At 38.1% G+C, this 20,909-nt stretch overlaps 1 protein-coding gene across 2 annotated transcripts in view; it reads left to right on the forward strand.

Annotated features, from left to right (window-relative positions):
* The window catches only part of TRAPPC8 (trafficking protein particle complex subunit 8), a gene marked incomplete at both ends in the record, with an annotated part of 107,634 nt that overhangs the window by 75,990 nt on the left and 10,735 nt on the right, over positions 1–20,909 (forward strand). For both annotated transcript variants that reach the window (XM_080714382.1, XM_080714383.1), the window contains 6 exons: positions 1,258–1,405; positions 3,941–4,037; positions 9,931–9,999; positions 10,090–10,148; positions 12,666–12,839; positions 17,947–18,048. In XM_080714382.1, coding sequence (XP_080570508.1) covers positions 1,258–1,405; positions 3,941–4,037; positions 9,931–9,999; positions 10,090–10,148; positions 12,666–12,839; positions 17,947–18,048 — 649 coding nt within the window. The remainder of the gene's footprint in view (positions 1–1,257; positions 1,406–3,940; positions 4,038–9,930; positions 10,000–10,089; positions 10,149–12,665; positions 12,840–17,946; positions 18,049–20,909) is intronic.

The following is a 20,909-nucleotide window of genomic DNA, read 5'->3' on the forward strand; positions in this document are numbered from 1 at the left end:
TCTTTATTTTGAAACAGGATCTCACTAATTTGTGGAGGGCTTCACTAAGTAGTTGAGGCTGGCCACAAACCTGTGATCCTCCTGTTTCAGCCTCCCAATTACTGTGATTACAAGCTTGTGCCACCAGCCCCAGCTGCCATTGTTATTTTTAAAAAATTAGATATTATTGTGCTGCATTTATTCAGTGGAATACTAAATATCTTTTAAAACTTTGAGAATGAAAATGAGGTATTTATAAGTATGGGTACTTGTAATTTTTATTTAATTTAATTTTATTTTTTGGTATTCAACCCAGGGATCTTTTACCTCCTAGCTACACCCCAGCCCAATTTTTAATTTTTATTTTTTTGAAACAGTATCTTGGACTAGGTTGATGAGATTCTTACTACATGCTGAGGCTGTCCTCAAACCTATCATCCTCCTTTCTCAGCCTCCCAAGTATGGGGATTACAGGCATGCACCACCAGACCTGGCATATGGGTACTTTAAAAACCCTTAATAAACATTGATTATTCTGAGAATGACAGAGGACATACTCTGGCCTGGGCAATCAAGGAAGACTTTGGAATGTGGTAGTGGTAAAATGAGCCTTCAAGGATAGTGAAGATTTAAGAATTTGGATATCAAGTAGGTAGGCCAAGAGACTACCTACAGCAAATAGCTGTTTCTATAAACAAAGATTTATAAATTGGAGATTATAAATTGAATATATTCAGTTCAGTTCATTATATAAATTTAGTGTGAAAAATTGTGAAGTGACATAAACCTTTGAAATGTAACGATAGGCCGGGTGTGGTTGTGTGCACCTATGAATCTCACTACTTGGGAGGCTGAGACAGGAGGTTTGTAGGTTCTAGACTCCTTGGTTTCATTCCCAGTACCACCAAAAAAAAAAAAAAAGTAAAGCTATATAATTGAGAACTTGGAATGCCAACTTAGTTTTCATTTTGCTTGGTAGTGTAGAAATTTTGAAACCACTATCAGAAAAGAGGTATAATTAGAACATTAACCATATGAATATTATTGTTGTGTATTATAGAAATGGGTTTGATGACCAGGTGAAAAAGTCTAGAGTCCTTAGAAGAAAGAATTGAATTGAAGCTAGGCCATCTACATTATATTATTTCACTGTATTTGTTTTTCTAGAGTATAAGTGGTCCTGAGTTATCAGTTTTTAAAATCTTTGTCTGGAATTAGAGAATGATCACATAAGGATAGGTTCTAAGATTAAATTTGCCTATATCTTTACTTCTTTAGACACAGAATATTAAGACACACAGCAGTTATTTGTACTAGCCGATCTTTGAATGTACGAGCTACTGTCTGCAGAAGTAATTCTTTAGAAGATGAAGAAGGGCGAGGAGGCAATATGCTAGTCTTTGTGGATGTGGAGAATACCCATACTGTAAGTTGGTTTAAAGCTGAGGTGTGTTTTTTGGGATTTTTTTGTTTGTTTGTTTTTGTATGTGGTATTGGGAATTGAACCCAGAGGCATTCTACCTCTAAGCTCTGCCCCCAGGCCTATTTTATTTCTGTTTTGAAACAGGGTCTCACTAGATTGATGGGCGTTTCACTACTTACTGAGACTGTCCTCGAACCTGCTATCCTCCTGTTTCAGCCTCCCAAGTACTGAGATTACAAGTGTGTACTAACATGCTCAGCTTTGAACTTTTTTTTTTTTTTTTTTGGTGGTACTGGGGTTCCTGGAAGCCCTTCTACGTCTGGGCTACACTCCCAGACCTATTTTTTATTTTTATTTGGAAACAGGGTCTCTTAAGCCAGCAAGGCTGGCTCCAAACCAGCGCGATCCTCCTGTCTCTGCCTCCAAGCGCGGGGAGTACAAGTGTGCCCCACCACGCCCGGCTGAACTTTGTTTTTAACAGAACATTTGAAATGCTTGTGTTGTTTTTAGTATAGGTTCCTTTTTTTCCCTTCACAAGAGACAGTAAACTAGGAATTGAGGACTTTTCATATAGAATAGTATGAAAACATCTTAGTTCTCAATTAGCTTTGTAATTTTCCACTTTCTTTTCAAATGAAAGGACATGCTGATAAATTAATATGCATTTTGTGTGATATATCCCCAAATTGCTAGTAATGCAATATAAAATGAATCTCATAAAATACTTTCTGCTCTTATCATTTGAGAATATTCTGTTGATGTAATTAAATGTATGACTTTCTCGTAGGATTTCACATTCAGTATTAACCTATTAATCCTTCACTTACACATTTTTATAATATATTTTCTTTATATGAGGCATTTCCAAAATTTTATCATTTCCTTTTATGCACTCCTAAAATCAAAATGAATATTTTTAAATAATCACATCTGACTGCATAATTATAGGACCATAGCCTCAGATTGATTCATTGTATGTACATAATTAAATGAGATGTTACTTATTCATTCTATAGTATCCTCTGTTTTTAGGATCATAAATTTTTGGGGTTTTTTGTGTGTAGTACTGGGGATTGAACCTCTGAGCTATACTCCAGCCTATTTTATTTTTTAGTTTGAAACACAGGGTCGAGCCGGGCGTGGTGGCGCACGCTTGTAATCCCAGCATTCGGGAGGCTGAGACCTGGAGGATCGCGGTTCGCGGACAGCCTCAGCTACTTAGTGAGGCTCTCTGCAACTCAGTGAGACCCGGTTTCAAAATAAAGAATAAAAAATAGGGCAGGGGGTGTAGCCCGGAGGTCAAATGCCCCTGGGTTCCATCCCCAGACCTGCAAAAAAAAAAAAGAAACACAGGGTCTTATTAGGTTGATGAGTCTCATTACTTGCTGAGGCTATCTTCGAATCTTGCAATCTTTCTGTTTCAGCCTCCCAAGTACTGGGATTACAAGTGTGCACCACCACGCTTAGCACAAGCTTCATAATTTTGCAAGCTTACTTTTTAAAGGATAATTAGGAATGTGCTGATGCTTTGGTGATCTTCAGCAATTAATGTTTGTTAATTGAGTAAGAAATTGTAATAAATTAGCATTTATTAGGGAGAGTAAAAATTATATACAATTTATTTATTAATTGTGATACTGGGAGTGGAACCCAGGAGATTTTCTACTTCTGGGCTATATTCCCAGACCTATTTTATATTTTTTATTTCAAAACAGGGTCTAAGTTGCTGAGAGCCTCACTAAGTAGCTGAGGCTGGCTTTGAACCTGTGCAATCCTCCTGTTTCAACCTCCCAAGCGCTGGAATTATAAGCATGAGCCACCACACCTGGCTCTTACAATTTAAATAGCTTCATTTGAATTTAGGCTATAAATTGAGATTCTATTTTGTGAAAAAATTTTTTTGCTTTTGTTTCAGTGGGAATGAAATTTCTCAGAAAAATCAAAAGAAAAAAAAAGAAAATAACATAGTTTTAATTTAAAATATAGTAAACCATTTTGTTCTATTAAATACTACCAATAAGTTATTAAGATTCTAATAACTGGATGCCTTTCAATATTTTTAGATGTACTAATCGGTGTGTATTATTGTGAAAAATACTTTTTGGGTAAAATGTTGATTTTACTATTTAAGAATGTTAGAGTGAATTGGGTGTGGTGGTGTATGCTTGTAATTCCAATACTTGGGAGGTTGAGACAGGAGGATATGGGTTTGTGAACGGACTCGACTACTTAGTGAAGCCCTCTACAATTTAGTGAGACTCTTTTTGAAAATAAAGAATAATAAAGCAGGCTGGTAGTGTGGCTTGGAGTTAGAATGCCTCTGGGTTCAATTTCCAGCACTACACACACAACAAAAGAAGAATGTTAGAATGAAATTGTGAAATTTAGTTTTAACTATCTAAAATTATTACCTTATTTTAAAATACAAATTTTATCTGCTATTAACTGATTTTGACATTAATAACATCTGAATTGTTTTCATTGGAATATTTTTAGTGTTTTTAAGTTATAAATGACCCTTCTGTCTTTTTTTGATAGAGTGAAGCTGGCGTTAAGGAATTTCATATAGTACAAGTGTCAAGTAGCAGCAAGAATTGGAAGCTATACAAGTCTGTGAACCTTTCTGAAAACAAAGGTGTGTGCCTTTTCCTCTTCATAATCAATTCTAATGTTATTGCTTGATTTTTCAAAATAGTACTTCCTTAAAATTAGCCTTTGAAGTATTAAATTCTGCTTTCATTAGTTTACGTGACTGTAAATCATATTACCTCTTTAGATCCAGTCTTTTTCACCTTTTTATTCTCTTCTATGTATTTTCTATTGTATTATCTTCCTTTTCTTTTTTCCACTTGTAAAATCAGTACCTGAATACATGATCACTGTCAAAAAAATCTAACAGTACAGGAATATATAGATCACAACATGGATGTTTCTGTTTTCATCACTATTGGTAGATTGGGTTTTCTTTGTAGAGCCATACATGTATTCCTTATGGCTTTCATTTCTTTAGAAAAGATGTTTTCCTGTCTGTATAATATTCAAAAAAAAGGATATGCACACTTGTCATACATACTGACAGATATCATTAATAGGAGAGTTCCTAGTGGTTGCAGAATTGATATGAACCTGGAAAAATGACATTGGCTGTTATTAGAAAACCTCCCTCCTTCCCTTCCCTTCCTTTTGCATTTCTTCCTTCCTTGTATTGCAGATTGAACCTGGGACATTCTGTCTCTGAGCTACATCTTCAGTCCTGTTTATTTACTTATTTATTTATGGTACTAGGGATTCAACCTAGGGACATTCTACCTCTTAGCCATACCCCCAGCCCTATTTTCTTCTTTTTTTTTTTTTAATGCAGTTGAACCCAGGGGCATTTAACCTCTGAGCTGTACCCCCAGCCTTACTGTGTGTGTGTGTGTGTGTGTGGGTGGGGGGTGGTACTGGGGTTGAACCCTGGGGAATTCTAACTCTGAGCTACACCCCCCAGCCCTATTTTTTATTCTCTATTTTGAAGCATAGAGAATGTTTCAAAATATTCACTAAGTTGCAGAAGGCCTCACTAAGGAGCTGAGGCTGGCTATAAACCTGGGATCCTCCTATCTCAGCCTGGATACAAGGATCCTCCTATCTCACTGGATTACAAGTGGTACACCACATGTGGCTTTATTCTTTTTTTTTTTTTTTGTGGACTTTTTTTTTTTTTATTGGTGCACTGTATTCATACATCATAGTGGGATACAAACTTTTGTAGACATACATGCATACATCGCCCAGTCAGCCCCCACCCGAACCCCACCCCATTCTCTCCCCATCCCTCCCTCCCATGCTTGGCTTAGTGGTTGACATTTAGTATTATAGCAATTTATCCAAAATTAAAAATGATAATCTCACATAACAGTTTCATTTGTCTGATACCAAGCTTTTGATGACTTAAAGATAACATTTCAATATTTCTTTTTACTTTCTTTCTTACCAGAGAATATTTTTTTTCTATTTTATATTATATGATAGGTGAAACTATCATATATTTATATATTTATTTTTCAGAAAAAAAATCTATCCTAATATGGAAAATGGACGCTATACCCAAGACGATCTTGAAAAAGAACAAAGCTAGAAGATACATATTTTCTGATTTCAAACCATATAAAGCTACAATAATTGAAACAGTGTAGTACTATTGTAAAGGCAGATATATAAACCATTGGAGTTAAATACAAGCCTAGAGCTAAATTCTTCCCTATATTGTCAAGTTATTTTTGACAAGGTTTCCATGAACATTTGGTGGTGGAAATAATAATCTTTTAACTAAATATTGTTGAAACATAATATTGTTGAAAAATAATAATTACATGAAAAAGAATAAAGTTGGACCCTTACCTAATCCCATATACAAATATTAACTCAAAATAGTTAAAAGACCTAAATATAAATCTTAAGACTATAAACTTTTAGGAGAAAATCTGGGTCATTAAACCTCACAACATTGAAATTGGCAGTAATTTCTTGGATATGATTTCAATGGCACAGGCAACAGAAGAGTATACAAACTCCCTAAAAAATAAAAAAAAAATATTGTATATCCAAAGACAATGTAAACAGAGTTAACAGTTACTAATAGAATGGGGTAAAATATTTCCAAATGCTATATCTGAAGGTATATTAATATTCCAACTAGAAATCCTAAAAATTAACAACAATAAAGGCAAACAATACCATTTAGAGATAGGTAACATAAATAATGAATCTCCACAGATAACCAATCTTAGTTGTCTGTTGGATGGAAACTGGTTTCTCTGGTTTCTCTGGTTCTGGTGTGTGTTACCTATTTCTTCTTTGTAGTTAATCACTTTGAGTATTTTCTCTAGTGCTGGTTTTGAAGACAAAAATTCCTTCAGTTTCTGTTTGTCATGGAAGCTTCTTATTTCTCCATCTAATTTGATAGAAAGTTTTGCTGGGTAGGAAATTTTTGGCTGGAAGTTGTTTTCTTTCAGAGTTTGGAATATGTTACTCCAAGCCCTTCTGGCTCTCATGACTTGGTTTGGGAAGTCTGGAGTGATTCTAATTGGTTTGCCTCTGAATGTCACTTGGCCCTTTGTTTTTGTTGCCTTTAAGATTCTCTGCTTGGCTTCCACATTGGTCATTTTGACAATTATGTGGCGTGGGGATCCTCTTCTCTGATCCTGTCTAAAGGGAGTTCTATAAGTTTCCTGGATCTGTGTATCAACCTCTTGCTCTTTATTTGGAAAATTTTCTGTTATTACTTCCTTGAAGAGATTGTTGATCCCTTTGGTTTCACTTTCTTTTCCCTCCTCTATTCCAATTATTCTTAGGTTAGCTCTCTTAAAATGGGCCCATATTTCTTCAATGTCAGATTCCTGCTGTCGGATATTTTTTCCTAGATTAGAAACTATGCGTTCATTTTTGGAATGATCATCTTCTAAGAGCGAGATTCTGTTCTCCATGTGGTCTAATCGGTTGTTTGTGCTTTGAATTGAGGCCTTTACTTCATTAATTGCATCCTTTATCTCTTTTTGGCTCTCTCTGAGTTCTTTTCGAAGCACCTCTATTATTTCCACAGTTATTTTCCTAATTTGATCTTCTAGAAATCTCTGATTTTCTGCCGGGCGTGGTGGCGCACGCTTGTAATCCCCGTACTTGGGAGGCAGAGACAGGAGGATCGCGCAGGTTCGAAGCCAGCCACGCGCGCTGGCTTAGGAGACCCTGTTTCCAAATACAAATGTAAAAATAGGTCTGGGAGTGTAGCCCGGTGGTAGAAGGGCTTCCAGGAACCCCAGTACCACCAAAAAAAAAAAAAAAAAAGAAAGAAAAGAAATCTCTGATTTTCTGTTTTATCAGGTTCTGATGTTGTGGGGTTGTGGGCATTCATTGCTCCAGTGTTATTCCTCTTTCCCATGATTTCGGAAGTTTGTGTCTTCTCTGGGTTCTTCCCTTGGGTCACTATGACTTCACTTAAGGTGTTCTGGATCTCGAGTCTGTAGTATCTCAGACCCCACTACTCCTTTACTGGGTTGTATTACAGAGTCTCCGACCCAGAGAGTCGATAGAGGCTGCTTTAGACTGTGGGGGGTGCCAGGTTGCATGTTCTCCTATGGTGTGATATCTCTGCCACCGTCCCTCTCCCACTGGGTCGATTCCCAGGGAGTACAGTACTGGGATTTCTCCTCTGTGGCCCGCAATTTGACTCACTGTTCTTGAGTACGCAGATGTAGCTGTACTGGATTCGGTGAATTCTCTGCTGCTGCCGCTGGTGGCAATATGGTTCCGCTGCTACGCCCTCGGCCGTGAGGCTGGCGTATTTCTTCTTGGTTTTGATTTCTACTCTGAATCCCTGCAGCTTGTGCTGAGCTCAGCCACTGGGAGCTTTAGATTTTACCTGCGGCGAGAAATCCCGCCTGGCTGTGCCGCAGCAGCTCACCTCAGCTTGCTGTAGCCATCGGGTGAAGTCGCCGCTGCCGCTGGCAGTATGGCGCTGCTGCCGCGGTCTCGGGCGTGAGGCCGGTGTATCTCCTCTGTGGCTCTGAGCTCTGTTCTCAGTCCGTTTTCTCTCTGGAGCCTGGTGATTTTTTTGTTTCTCTCTGGTGATGGTTTTTTCTGGCTATGAAAGGCGCTGATTTTGTGGTAATGGAGATTAGTTGTTTAAGCCCCGCTTTTCTCGGTTGCCATCTACTCGGAAGTCTCCGGCTTTATTCTTTATGTTTGAAACGGGGTCTAAGTTGCCAAGGGCCTTGCCAAGTTGTGGAGGCTGGCCCTAAACTTGTGATCCTCCTATTAGCTTTCTAGGTACTGGGATTACAAACATGTAGAACCAAGCGCTGACTCCTTTTTATATTTTGTTTGGAAACAGGGTTTCACTATGCTGAGGAGAATCTTACTGTCCATGAACTGGCAATCCTCCTGTCTCAGCCTCCCAGGTACTGGGGTTGCAGGTGTGTGCCACCATGCCTGGGTGCAGATACTTTGTGTGTATGTGTTACTGGGGATTGAATTCAGAGGCATTTTACTTTTGAACTATGCCCTCAGTCCTATTATTTATTTTGAAAAAGGGCCTCACTAAGTTGTAGAGGGCATTACTTAAGTGGCTGATGTTACAGTTTAAATGGTGCAAAGGCTCTTTTTCTTATTCATCTAAAGTTTGTTTAATAGAAAAATTAAACAGGCTGCTGCTTGGTGCAGCTTTAACAAGTCTTTATTACAAAATCAGTAGGAAATAGAGAGGAGAAGGAAAAAGCAGCATGCTGACATGCATGCTGGAGAGTCTAAAAATGGAACTCTTACCTTTTGGGGACCCCAGCCTTTATATAGATTTCTTATTAGTGTTACCAAGGCAATGGGCTAGTAACATATTCTTAGGCAGGTGGTGCCTCTTTGTTTCTGGACAGTGCAAGGGTCAAGAATCTACCTAGCCTTTGACTCTCTTGTATTGGGCAGTATTGGTTGCTCATCAACTAGGGTGCTTTGAAGCTCCACACAAAATTTACCTTTCCTATACCCAGGCCAGGTCACAGAGGAGAAGAGGTAAAGAGAGACACTGATTGCTTCTATATAGTTTTAGGGCTAAAGGCTCTAATTGACTTTAAGGCTTTTACTATAGGTTAATCATTAGAACAAAGGGCAAGGACAGCTTTGTAACAGCTGCTGCCCCCTCCCTTCCTCAGTGCCACACAGCACCCAGGCCCTGACTATATTTTACATTTTGGAAATTAATACCAAAGCAATTTTCTGATACTGGCACAGCTAAGGCTGGCTGTCAACCTGCCTTCCTCCTGTCTTAGCTTTTCAAATACTAGGATTACAAGAAAGATTTTGTACTCCTATAATTTCAGTACTTAGAGAGTCTGTTACAGGAGGATCACAGGTTCGACGACAGCCTCAGCAATGTAGTGAGATTCAACAACCTAATGAAACCCTGTTTCAAAATAAAAATCTATAAAGGGCAGGGGTGGGTGTACTCAGAGATTAAATGTCCCTGGGTTCAATCTGTAGTTCCAAAAAAAGAAAGGGAAAAAGGGTGCAATAATGGGAAAGCATACCATAGCAAAGTATGTGTTATAGTTGGGTTAATTCATATATATGAAAAAATACCAAAAAGTGGAAGATATGGTAGTGATGGGATTGTGGGCTTCCTGACTTCTAGTTTCTGATTTTTCAAACTTCTTGTTTATCTGAAATAATCAATCTCCTCCTCCTCCTCCTCTTCCTCCTCCTCCTCCGCTGCTGCTGCTGCTGCTGCTGCTGCTGCTGCTGCTGCTGCTTCTTCTTCTTCTTCTTCTTCTTCTTCTTCTTCTTCTTCTTCTTCTTCTTCTTCTTCTTCCTTCTCTCTCTCTCTCTCTCTCTCTCTCTCTCTCTCTCTCATACACACACACTCACACACACTCATTAATTTCATTGAAATGAAAAGGATTTTTATTAAATGTTATTTATAATTATGAGTTGTTTCTTTAGTTTAATAAAGTCTGAATTATGAATTAGGTTTTACCATGTCTGAACTTTTTTCTTCCTAGATGCCAAACTTGCCAGTAGGGAGAAGGGAAAGTTTTGCTTCAAGGCAGTGAGATGCAAGGAAATAGAAGGTAAATTCATTTTACTTTTATATTTTCCTAAATTTTTGTTTTATGCTTTATGACAGCGGTATGATTAGTTTGTTTCCCCCTGTCTTTTAGCTGGCACACAGTCCTCAGAAAAATATACCTTTGCAGATATCGTCTTTGGAAATGAACAGGTATGCAAGTAAACACAGTTCAAAGTAATAGTTCTGGAATATCTGGCTATTTTAGCAAAACTATTGCCTTAATAGTCTTTAAACTCTTTGGAGGACGAACATCTCAACTTTGTTGAGTTTTGCAACCTGCCTTCAAACCCTAAAAACCCTAAAAATGCTTTAAGAACTGTACAATTTAAATTAATGATTTAAAGCTAACTTTGTTGTAAAAATATCCCATGAAATAAGCCCAGTCCTTGGAGTTTTGAAGGAAGCAGGATTATATGAGGGAACTCTTTATTATGAAAAGCATTCATAGTATAACATACAGATGCTAACCCCTTGGATTTGGCATATCCAGTGATTCTGAGGCCCAAATAATAAGCTAGGTAAATAAGGCTCTTTGTGATTTTTACATATAGTATTATCTAGGGCAGCGATACTTCATCATAGTTATGTATAAGAGTCACTTTGAGCAGTGGTTTTCAAACTTTAAAAAACTGCACTGGGGTTCATACTGAAATGCAGATTCTGACTCAGTGGGACTGGAGCCTGGGGTTCTTCTCCCACCCCACAGTACCAGGGATGGAACCCAGGGCCTTCCACCTCCCAGCTACACCCCCCACAGTACTGGGGTGGAGCCCAGGGGCATTCCACCTCCCAGCTACACCCCCCCACAGTACTGGGGTGGGGCCCAGGGGCCTTCCACCTCCCAGCGACACCCCCCCACAGTATTGGGGTGGGACCCAGGGGCACTCTACCTCCCAGCGACACCCCCAGCCCTATTTTTTATTCTTTATTTTGAAACAAAGTCTCACCAAGTTGCAGAGGACCTCACCAAGTAGCTGAGGCTAACTGGGAACCTGTGATCTCCCAAGTAATGAGATTATAAGCATGTTGTACCACACCCAGCTGGATCCTGAGGCTCTAAATTGTTAATAAGCTCCTGGGGGATATCTGGATTGTTGGTCTGCAGACCCAGGTTTGGAGTGTTCAAGACCCAGAGGATTTCATACAAATACAGACTTTGCCTCCCCTTCTCAAAAGCTGTGGTTCAATTATATCTTGGGTGGAGTTTGGGTATATTTGTTTTTAATCAGTCCTGCAGTTTATCTTCGAATACTAGACCCACAATGTAAAGTTCTACATTTTGCAACTTCGTACTTTTTTTTTTGTACTGGGAAATGAACCTAGGGGCTTCCTACCTCTAAGCTATGCTCCCAGGCCAATTTTAGTTTTATTTTGAAACAGAGTCTTGGCCAGGTTGACCAGAGTCTCACTACTTACTGAGGCTGTCCTTAAGCCTTTGATCCTCCTGTCTGAGCCTCCCAAGTACTGGAATTACAGGCATGTATGACCACACCCTGCCAGCCCTGTACTTCTATCAGACTCATGCTTTGTGACAATCTTTGACCATTTAAGGTAGCAGCTATTTAGAAATATCTCAACCCTATGAAAGCCCAGTAATTCCAAAATGTGTATGACTTTCAGAGGTATTATGCTTTCAGTGTTTAAATTTAGCTTTCAATTGTTTTATTTTGTTCATTGCTTTTTACAGTCACTAGAAGCATTAGTAGGACACTTAAATTATGTTAAGCTTATAATTTGGGGGGGGGGTGGAACCAAGGGGCATTCTACCTCCGAGCTATACTTCGAGCCCTATTTTTTATTTTTTGTTTTGAAACAGGGTCTCACTGAGTTACAAAGGGCCTCACTAAGTAGCTGAGGCTGTTCATCAACCCAGATCCTCCTCTTTTAGCCTCCCAAATGCTGGGGTTACAAGCATGCGCTACAATGCCTGGCTTGATATTTCCCTTTTGAAAAATCTGATTGAACAAATAAAACTTAGTAAGTACTATAGATTAGGGAGAAAATTATAGAGGCAGTGTTTTATCAAAAAAGTTTACCCTTTAAGGGAGAACATGTGTATATTTACTAATTTAATGCTTAATATTTACTAATTTACTTAATACTTACTAATTTACTACTTTCATGCTTAATATCTGTATAATGTATGTATAGCTTATAAATTATGAAACCATAAGTATAGTGATTACTGTGAAGCTTAATATTTCATTAAGGGAAATCCTATAGTTCTAAGTTTATTTAAAATTCTTATGTTCTCTTCCTTCAAGTATAAAGTCTAGTTAATGCTAATAACTATTTGGATTTTGTTTCACTGTATATTGTCTAGAATTCTAAGTATTTGAAAGATAAGTACTTTTCTTATTTTAATAGTAAAATATTTTCAACATTTTAGTTTTTATTTATCCTCCCTGGAAGGTCATAGGATTATAGTTGAATTATTTTGGGGTGGCAGTTTTTAAGATTCTGAATAATTCATAGTAGATCTTTTGGTGTTCAAATAGCCTTCCTGTATTCAACCAAATTGACCAATTTATTGAATAAGCCTTTTCGGAAATATAGAATTTCAGATTTTAGTAGGGTATATTTAAATGAGCAATAGCAAGATAAGTTTTGACAAGATATATTTAATTAAAAACATTTCTCTGTAGACAAGTGATTTTCTTTTAACAGATAATAAGTTCAGCAAGCCCGTGTGCAGATTTCTTTTATCGAAGTTTGTCCTCTGAGTTGAAAAAGCCTCAAGCTCAGTTGTCTCTGCATTCAGAGAAACATGGAGTAGAGGATGCTGTGAGACTGATTCAAAAGTGCAGTGAGGTGGACTTGAATATTGTCATTTTATGGAAGGTATGTACTACTAAATTATTTCACCAAGCCTTACAAATAGATATTTGATTCTTAAGCTGAAGAAAAAAAAAAAAGTGTGCTATTTATATGTTGTTTTTTTTTTTGCCTAATTTTTTTGGTTTCAATTTGAAGTGCTTTTATAACTTCCTTTTAACAGTTAAATACTTAACTTATTAAAGTCATGACTTTTAAAATTTTTACATTTTGCCTATAAACATAATTCATTCAAATTATTTGTGTGCGTGTTACTGAGAGCACTGTGGGCATGGTAACCTCTGTGGAAGCAGGCACTGCTAAGCACTTTATTCTGGGCGTTCCCAGCACTTTGTCAGAAGGCAGTGGAGCAGCGCGAAGCCTCAGGCGGCCTGCGCCAGTGCAGCACTTCCTTGCTGCTCTCCCACACCCTCTGCTCTTTTAGTGCTGCTGATTGAATCCAGGGCATCGCAGTGTCAGGCGCTTGTTCCACTAAGCTATACCCTCAGCCCAGTAGTGTTTGTTTGTTTTGTTTTGCTTTTGCAGTGCTGCAGCTCCAACCCAGGGCCTTGCATATGTCAGGCTTTTTTTTTTTTTTTTTTTTTCAATTTAATTTTTAATGGCATGTATCATCTAAAAATGCTTCTATATATGCTTCTAAATGAAAAATTTTAGTTCCATCTTTCTACAAATGGATAGCCAGTTCTCCCAGCACCATTTGTTGAAAAGGCTGTCTTTGTAGAGAGATGGAACTAAATCCCTACCTCTCACCGTGCACAGGAATCAACTCAAGATGGATCAAAGACTTAGAAATTAGACCAGAGACTGTGAAGTTATTAGAGAAGAGCATAGGCTCAACACTGCAACATATAGGCAGGCAGTAACTTTCTCAACAAGACCTCCAAAGTGCAGGAAATTAAAGCAAGAATAAACAAGTGGGATGGCATCAAACTAAAAAGTTTCTGCTCATCAAAGGAAATCATCAAGAACCTAGAGAGAAAGCCTACAGAATGGGAGATCTTTACCAGCCACCACTCTGATAGAGGGCTAATATCCAGAATATACAAAGAGCTCAAAAGACTCTCCACTAGCAAATAGCAAAACAAATAATCCAGTCAAGAAATGGGCAACTGAATTGAATAGACACTTCACAAAAGAAGAGATACAAATGCCCAATAGATACATAAAAAAAATGTTCAACATCATTAGCTATTAGGGAGATGCAAATCAAAACTACCATGAGATTCCGTCTAACCCCAATCAGAGTGGCAAGCATAAAGAAGTCAAATAACAACAAATGCTGGCGAGGATGTGGGAGGAAAGGCATTCTTTTGCACTGTTGGTGGGAGTGCAAACTAGTTCAGCCACTATGAAGAGCAGGAGATTCCTTAGAATACTGGGAATGGATCCACCATATGACCCAGCTGTACTACTCCTGGGTATCTTTCCAAAGGGGCTGAAATCAGAGAACTACAGTAACATATGCATACACATGTTCATAGCAGCACAGTTCATAATAGCCAAAATATGGAAACAACCTAGGTCTCCATCAACAGATGAATGGATTGCAAAATTATGGGAAGTACACACAATGGAATTCTACTCAGCTATAAAGAAGAACAAAATCATTTCATTTGCAAGAAGATGAAAAGTCCTGGAGAACATGATGTTAAGTGAGATCAGCTAAGCACAGAAAGAGAAGGGACATATGTTTTCTCTAATATGCCCAAACTAGAGAGTATTAGGAATACCAGAGGGACTCCAGGTAAAGGAGGGGAAACCTCAGCAAAACTGAAATGGAAGGGTAGGAGAGCAAGAAAGCTGAGGTTGATTAATGGAGGAGCTATATCCGAATATGTGTAAAAGTATGAATATTGCATGGTTAACCTGGACACTCATTTTTGGGAAGGGGAAGTGAGGGAGAGAGGGCACCAAGCACAGTCAGAATATATGCCATTTTCAGTATGATCCACATAAAAAATAATAAAATAAATGAAAAAATTTTTCTTGCTGGAGATTGAACCTAGTCTCTCATACGTATTGGGTAAATACTCTAGCACTGGACTGTACTCTTAGCCTGTATTTTTGTTGACTATAACCCCAGGAAATTCTCTCTCCCAATTAAATTGGTAATAATTTCATAATAGTTATCTAATTTTAGCTCTGTGCTCAGTTTCCCCAAATTATTTGAAAATACACTGGTATTTACCTTGATTTTAAAAATGAGCTCCAAGTAAAGTCCACTTATGGTAGCCCAGAATGTGCTTTAGGCAATATCCTCCATTAATGTGACCTGAACTCTAATTGGAGCTTTATTAGTTTTTTTAAGGTACACATTTTTGCATCATAGAATAACTTTCTTTTTCTGTGTGTATGGTACTAGGGATTGAACCTGGCTCATTCTACCTCTGAGCTACACATCCAGGCCTTTTTATTTTTTGTTTTTGAAACAGGGCCTTACTAGGTTACTGAGAATCTTGCTCTCTTTCTTAGGCTCGCTTTGAACCTGCGATCTTCCTGTCTCAGCCTGCCAAAGACTGGGATTACAGGCATGCACCACCATACCCAGTTATATTAAGTATCTTTAAGAAATAGTTTTGTTATTTGCAGAAAAGTAGCTAGAACTAGAGAATAGTATGCTGAGTGAGGTCAGCCTGTCACAGAAAGTTAAGGGTTGACTTGAGGTAATCGAGAAGAGTGACTACAGTAGAGTAGTGGAAGGGGGCGGGGAGAGAGAGGGAGAAGGGAAAAAGAACTAGTCCAAGAAACAGCGTGAGTTATTCTGTTCACATATGAAAGTATCACTTCCGGTATCACTATTATGTATAGGGGAGGGGTTGGGCAAGAGGGGTGGGACCTGAAGGTACTCATGCTGAGGTGTGCACGTTTGTATGACTTTGACCCTCACTACGATGCATAATTACAGTGCGCCAATAGTATTATAAAACAAAAATATTTCTACAGTGAAATGAAGAGTGTTGTCCAAGAACCTCTTCCCCTCAACTCTGTGATGATTTGTAATTTTTTGTTTCGTCTGGTGTAAGAGCCAGCCTAGAGACAGTACCATAGTCATCAGTGCATATATGATTAAGATGTTCTAGAGTGTTCTTATTACTAAACCATGTGTTTTTGTTTGTTTGGTTGGTTGGTTTTCTTTGGTAGTACTGGGAGTAGAACCCAGGGGCTTTTTACCTCTGGGCTATACTCCCAGACCTATTTTGTATTTTACTTGGAAACAGGGTCTTACTAAGTTGCTGAGAGCCTCACTAAGTAGCTGAGGCTGCCTTCGAACCTGTGTGATCCTCCTGTCTCGGCCTCCCAAGCGTGGGATTACAAGCGTGTGCCACCATGCCCTGCTAAACCATGTGTTTTTAAGTGAACTGGGCTATAGGTCAGTGTTAAGAGTATTTGCCTAGCATGTGTGAGGGCCTAGTTTGATCCCTAGCTCTACAAAAATAACCTTTTTAAAATAAAAATAAAATATTTTTTAAACCAGACTGGCTTCACATGAGTTTCATATGAAATACTGCTTAAATAACTCAGTATCATCATTGATTAGAGAAAGCATTTTGTGTTTAAAAAAAAAAAAGGTTACATCTGATTTTGCTTGAAATTAGATGTTCTTAAAACTTGGAATCAAGAGGATCCGGTTGCTAGGCTCAGCAGCATTGGCCATTCGTGTAAACTACCATCCATTAGTAATACATTTAGTGTGTGTGACAAACCCTTTGTTTTTGTGGCTATTACTCCACACGTTCATGCCACGTAAGAGTCTGTCGTATTTTTGAGGCAAGATTTTGAGTAATGCATGCTCTATCCTATACTCACTGTTAGTTTCACAGTAACCTTGGTTGGAGGAAAGTTTTGTCTTTATAAAAGGTCCCTGAACAAAAGCCCACTATTAGTATTACTTAATCATATCAAAATCAGCAGACTGTCACTGATTATAGGGAGATACGTTCAGAAATGGAAAGCGGACAAGCATTTAGGAACTTATGTAGTTTTTTTTTTTTTTTTTTTTTTTTTTTGGTGGTCCTGGGGTTCCTGGAAGCCCGTCTACCTCCGGACTACACTCCCAGACCTATTTTATATTTTTATTTGGAAACAGGGTCTCCTAAGCCAGCGCGTGCGGCTGGCTTCGAACCTGCGCGATCCTCCTGTCTCCGCCTCCCAAGCGCGGGGATTACAAGCGTGCGCCACCACGCCCGGCTTACATAGCATTTTGACTGGATAATTTTACATCTGTTGAATCCAATAGCAAAAATACTGGGCTTGTCAAAAAATTAAGCTTTATATTTTGTTTAATGTGACAATAATAGTAAATCAGCTATTTATAGATATTTTCTCTGAAATAGAAGCAGTTCAAGAGGGAGAAGACTTATAAGCAGGAACAAGTATTTACTATAGAAAGAATTCTGTTCTGGATGGAGGAGACAACACAACCTTTGAAAAAGTTCATGCACTGCCAGGCATGGTGTTACATACCAGTAATCCCAGTACTTGGAAGGCTAGACAGGAGGATAGCTTTGAGGATAGCCTCAGCAGTTTAGCAAGACCCTCAGCAACTTAGTTTTAAAACAAAAAATGAAAAGGGCTGGGGGTGTAGCTCAGAGCTAGTGCCTCAGGGTTTGATCCCCAGTAACCCCTCAAGGAAAAGTACATTAAGTTTAAGGTCTCCAAGGATATTATATTTTTGCCTATAGAATTTATGCTCATATTCATTAATGTTTCTCTTTATGTTTATGGTTATGTGATGAACCAACCTTCTGGCAATTTAGAAGGAAAAGTATAAGTCTTGCCTATATATTGGTGTCCCGTAAAACAAAACCTTGTATTATGACACAATTCTGTTGAAATAGTTTCTTAAGACCTAGAAAAAAATTAGGAATGATTTTAAGATTTGTCTCTTTCATTTATCCAGGCTAATTGAGTTATATTGCGTCAAGACAGATTTAGGGGGCACATTCTTTATTGAGTAAATGAATAAGTAAAATGAAGGGCAGGCACAGAAAACTAAGATTGTCGATAATTGATAGATATTAGCCATAGTATTTTTGCTTCCATCAAATGTTGAGTTGGTTGTTTTTGTGATTGCCACCAAGCATTGTAACATTTTTGTGCTTTGTATTTTTAGGCATATGTTATAGAAGATAGTAAGCAGCTTATTTTGGAAGGTCAACATCATGTTATCCTTCGCACTGTAGGAAAAGAAGCCTTTTCATATCCCCAGAAACAGGTAATAACATAGTTTCCTCTGGGGCTTTCCTGTGAACTTGTGAGTGTTTTAGTTTGGTTGGGTTTTGTCTCTTTTAAGGAGTCTGGTTGACTCAGCTTTCATGTTAAGATTTGGATCCAAGTGGGTGGCAGACGACTGGTGAAAATAGAAATGAGGGCTGGCAACATACCCCAGTGGTAGAACTGCCTAGAGTGTGGTGTGAGGCCTCGGTCAACCCTAGTACCACAGAAAAGAAATGTGAAGTCGTGTAGCACCTTTGTAAGAGTATGAAGATGCAGTGACCTTGAGGTTTCCTGTAACACAGTCTTTGTTGAATTTAGAATTCATAATTATATAGAATTTATTTGATTGAGATCAGGGGAGCTATAGTCTCTGCTGTTGGTGTATATGTTTGTGTGTGGTATAGTATAGCCAGGGTAAACATGAGCTATGTAAGACTGCTCACAATAGAGTATTTGTCCTTTAAGAGATAGATATTCTGTCATTTGTGACAAGATAGACAAGCCTGAGGACATTGCTGAGTGTAGTAGGGCAGGTGGGTGGGGCGTAGATGAGTGTTAGAGTGTTTGTCTAACATACACAAAGCCCTGGGTTCAATCCCTAGCATCATCAAATTAAAAAGAAGAAGAAGAAGAAAAGAGAGATATGGTAAATGTATGAGGCTGCTTGTCACACAACACAGCATATTGTTTTACAGTAAGCCTTTTTATAAGTGGAAAGAATAGCTGGACGTGCTGGCACACACTTGTAATCCCAGATACTTGGGACTGAGTCTGGGTCAGGAGGATCACAACTTTGAGGCAAGCCTTGGCAGTTTAGCAAGACCCTGTCTCAAAATAAAAAAAATCAAAATCCAAAGGAGTAGGGATGTTGTAGCTTCATGTAGGAGTACCCTGGGGTTCAACCTTCAGAACTCCAAGAGGGGAAAAGTGGAAGGAAGGAATATACTCTAAAATTAATGATAAAATATATAGTATTATAAATACATTAAGTATTATAAATAGATCAAGCAATAATGTGGTCACTTATTATTAAATTGTACGTACCACCAACTTAAATGTATAGCACGTATACTTTTCATATGGCTGGCATTTACACTAGCATCACCCCAACAAATGAGTCATGTGTTGTGCTAGGACATTTTGATGGCTACAACATATTAGGCGGTACAAATTTTCAGCTCTATTATAATGTTACAGAACCAGTGTCATATGCAGATTGTCACTGACTGAGACATTATTATGTAGCATGTGACTTTCTTCTATTCACCAAATTTATATCCCACAATGTGGTATTAGAGATTAAACCCAAGGGCATTCTACCTTCAGCTACATCCCTAGACTGATTTTATCTTTTATTTTGAAACAAGGTCTCAGTAAGTTGCTTGAGAGCCTTACTAAATTTCTGAGGCCGGCTTAGAACCTGCACCCTCCTGTCTCAGCTTCCTAAGTACTGGAATTACAGAGAGACCACAATACCTGACTGAAAAAAAAATTTTTTTTTAAATACTGGGAATGGAACCCAGGGGCATTAAACCTCTGAGCTATTTTACTTTGAAACAGGTTTCCCTAAGTTGATGCTGAGGCTTGCCTTGAACTTGTAATCCTCCTGTCGCAGCCTCCCAAATACTGGGATTATAGGCATGTACTACTGCACCTGGCTTCTGAATCTGTGTACTTTTTAACATATTGTTCAACTTTCTTTGAACACTGTACAACATTTTTTGAAAATTTTCATATATTTGTATATCATCTGAGTTTCTTTTCTTCCTTCCTTCCTTCCTTCCTTCCTTCCTTCCTTCCTTTCTTTTTTTTGTAGTATTAGTGATAGAACCCAGGGGCATTTGACCTCTGAGCTACACCCCAGCCCTATTTTATTCTTTATTTTGAAACAGAGTCTCACTAAATTGCAGAGGGCTTCAGTAAGTTGCTGAAGCTATCCTTAAACCTATGATCTTTCTGTCTCAGCCTACCAAGTACTGGGATTACAAGCATGTGCCACCACGCCAGGCTTCATCTGAATTACAAATGTGCTTTTTATATTTTTTGTGGATTAAATTTCTGGAAATTAAATTGCTGGTTCATATGACTATATTCTTATGTATAACCACTTACTAGGTTAAAGACTCGGTGTTATCTTAATGTGCTTTCATTTTACCAGCAGCATCAAGCTGTTACTTGTATGTGATATGGTTAATTTGTTACTTAACTTGTTAATTGGATGAATCTGAACCTCATCATTGGAATCAGTACATTTTTATTTTGGCACATCAGTACTGTTTCATTTTGGCACATTTAATTCTTGCTTTTACAGTTGCATGGATTAGAGATCAGCAAACTTTTCCTGAAAACAGCCAGAAATTAAATATTTACATCTTTGCTGGCAAAATGGCCACTGTCATAATTTTCATCTCTGCCACTGGAATCTCAAAGTAGCCATAATCAGGTTGTAAACAAATGGATGGGGCTGTGTTTTGATAAAACAGGAGGCTGACTGGATTTGAACCTTTGGCTGTAGTTTGCCAATCCCTGGGTATAGATCAAATCAAACTAGGCTAGCAGGAAATTAAAAACCAGAATTCTCCTGGATGGTAAGTGAAAATAACCAAGAAAGGAAAAATATAGAAATAAAATATTTCTCTATTTTCATTTAGATCATCGTGATTAATGTTTATTGAAACATTTACAGTGTGCCCAATGGCTGGCTTATATTAAGACTTTTGCTATGCGTGTTAACTTTCAGCCAATATAGTTAAAGTACTATAATCTGTAAGATATAGCAATATAGTCTCAAAATGGAATTTAAGTCAATTTTAGATTTTCAGCTATTAAAACAGGTGCTACAATTGAAAGTCTACATCC

Source organism: Muscardinus avellanarius, assembly GCF_963383645.1.
Source record: "Muscardinus avellanarius genome assembly, chromosome: 17".
In the NCBI taxonomy this organism is placed as follows: Eukaryota; Metazoa; Chordata; class Mammalia; order Rodentia; family Gliridae; genus Muscardinus; species Muscardinus avellanarius.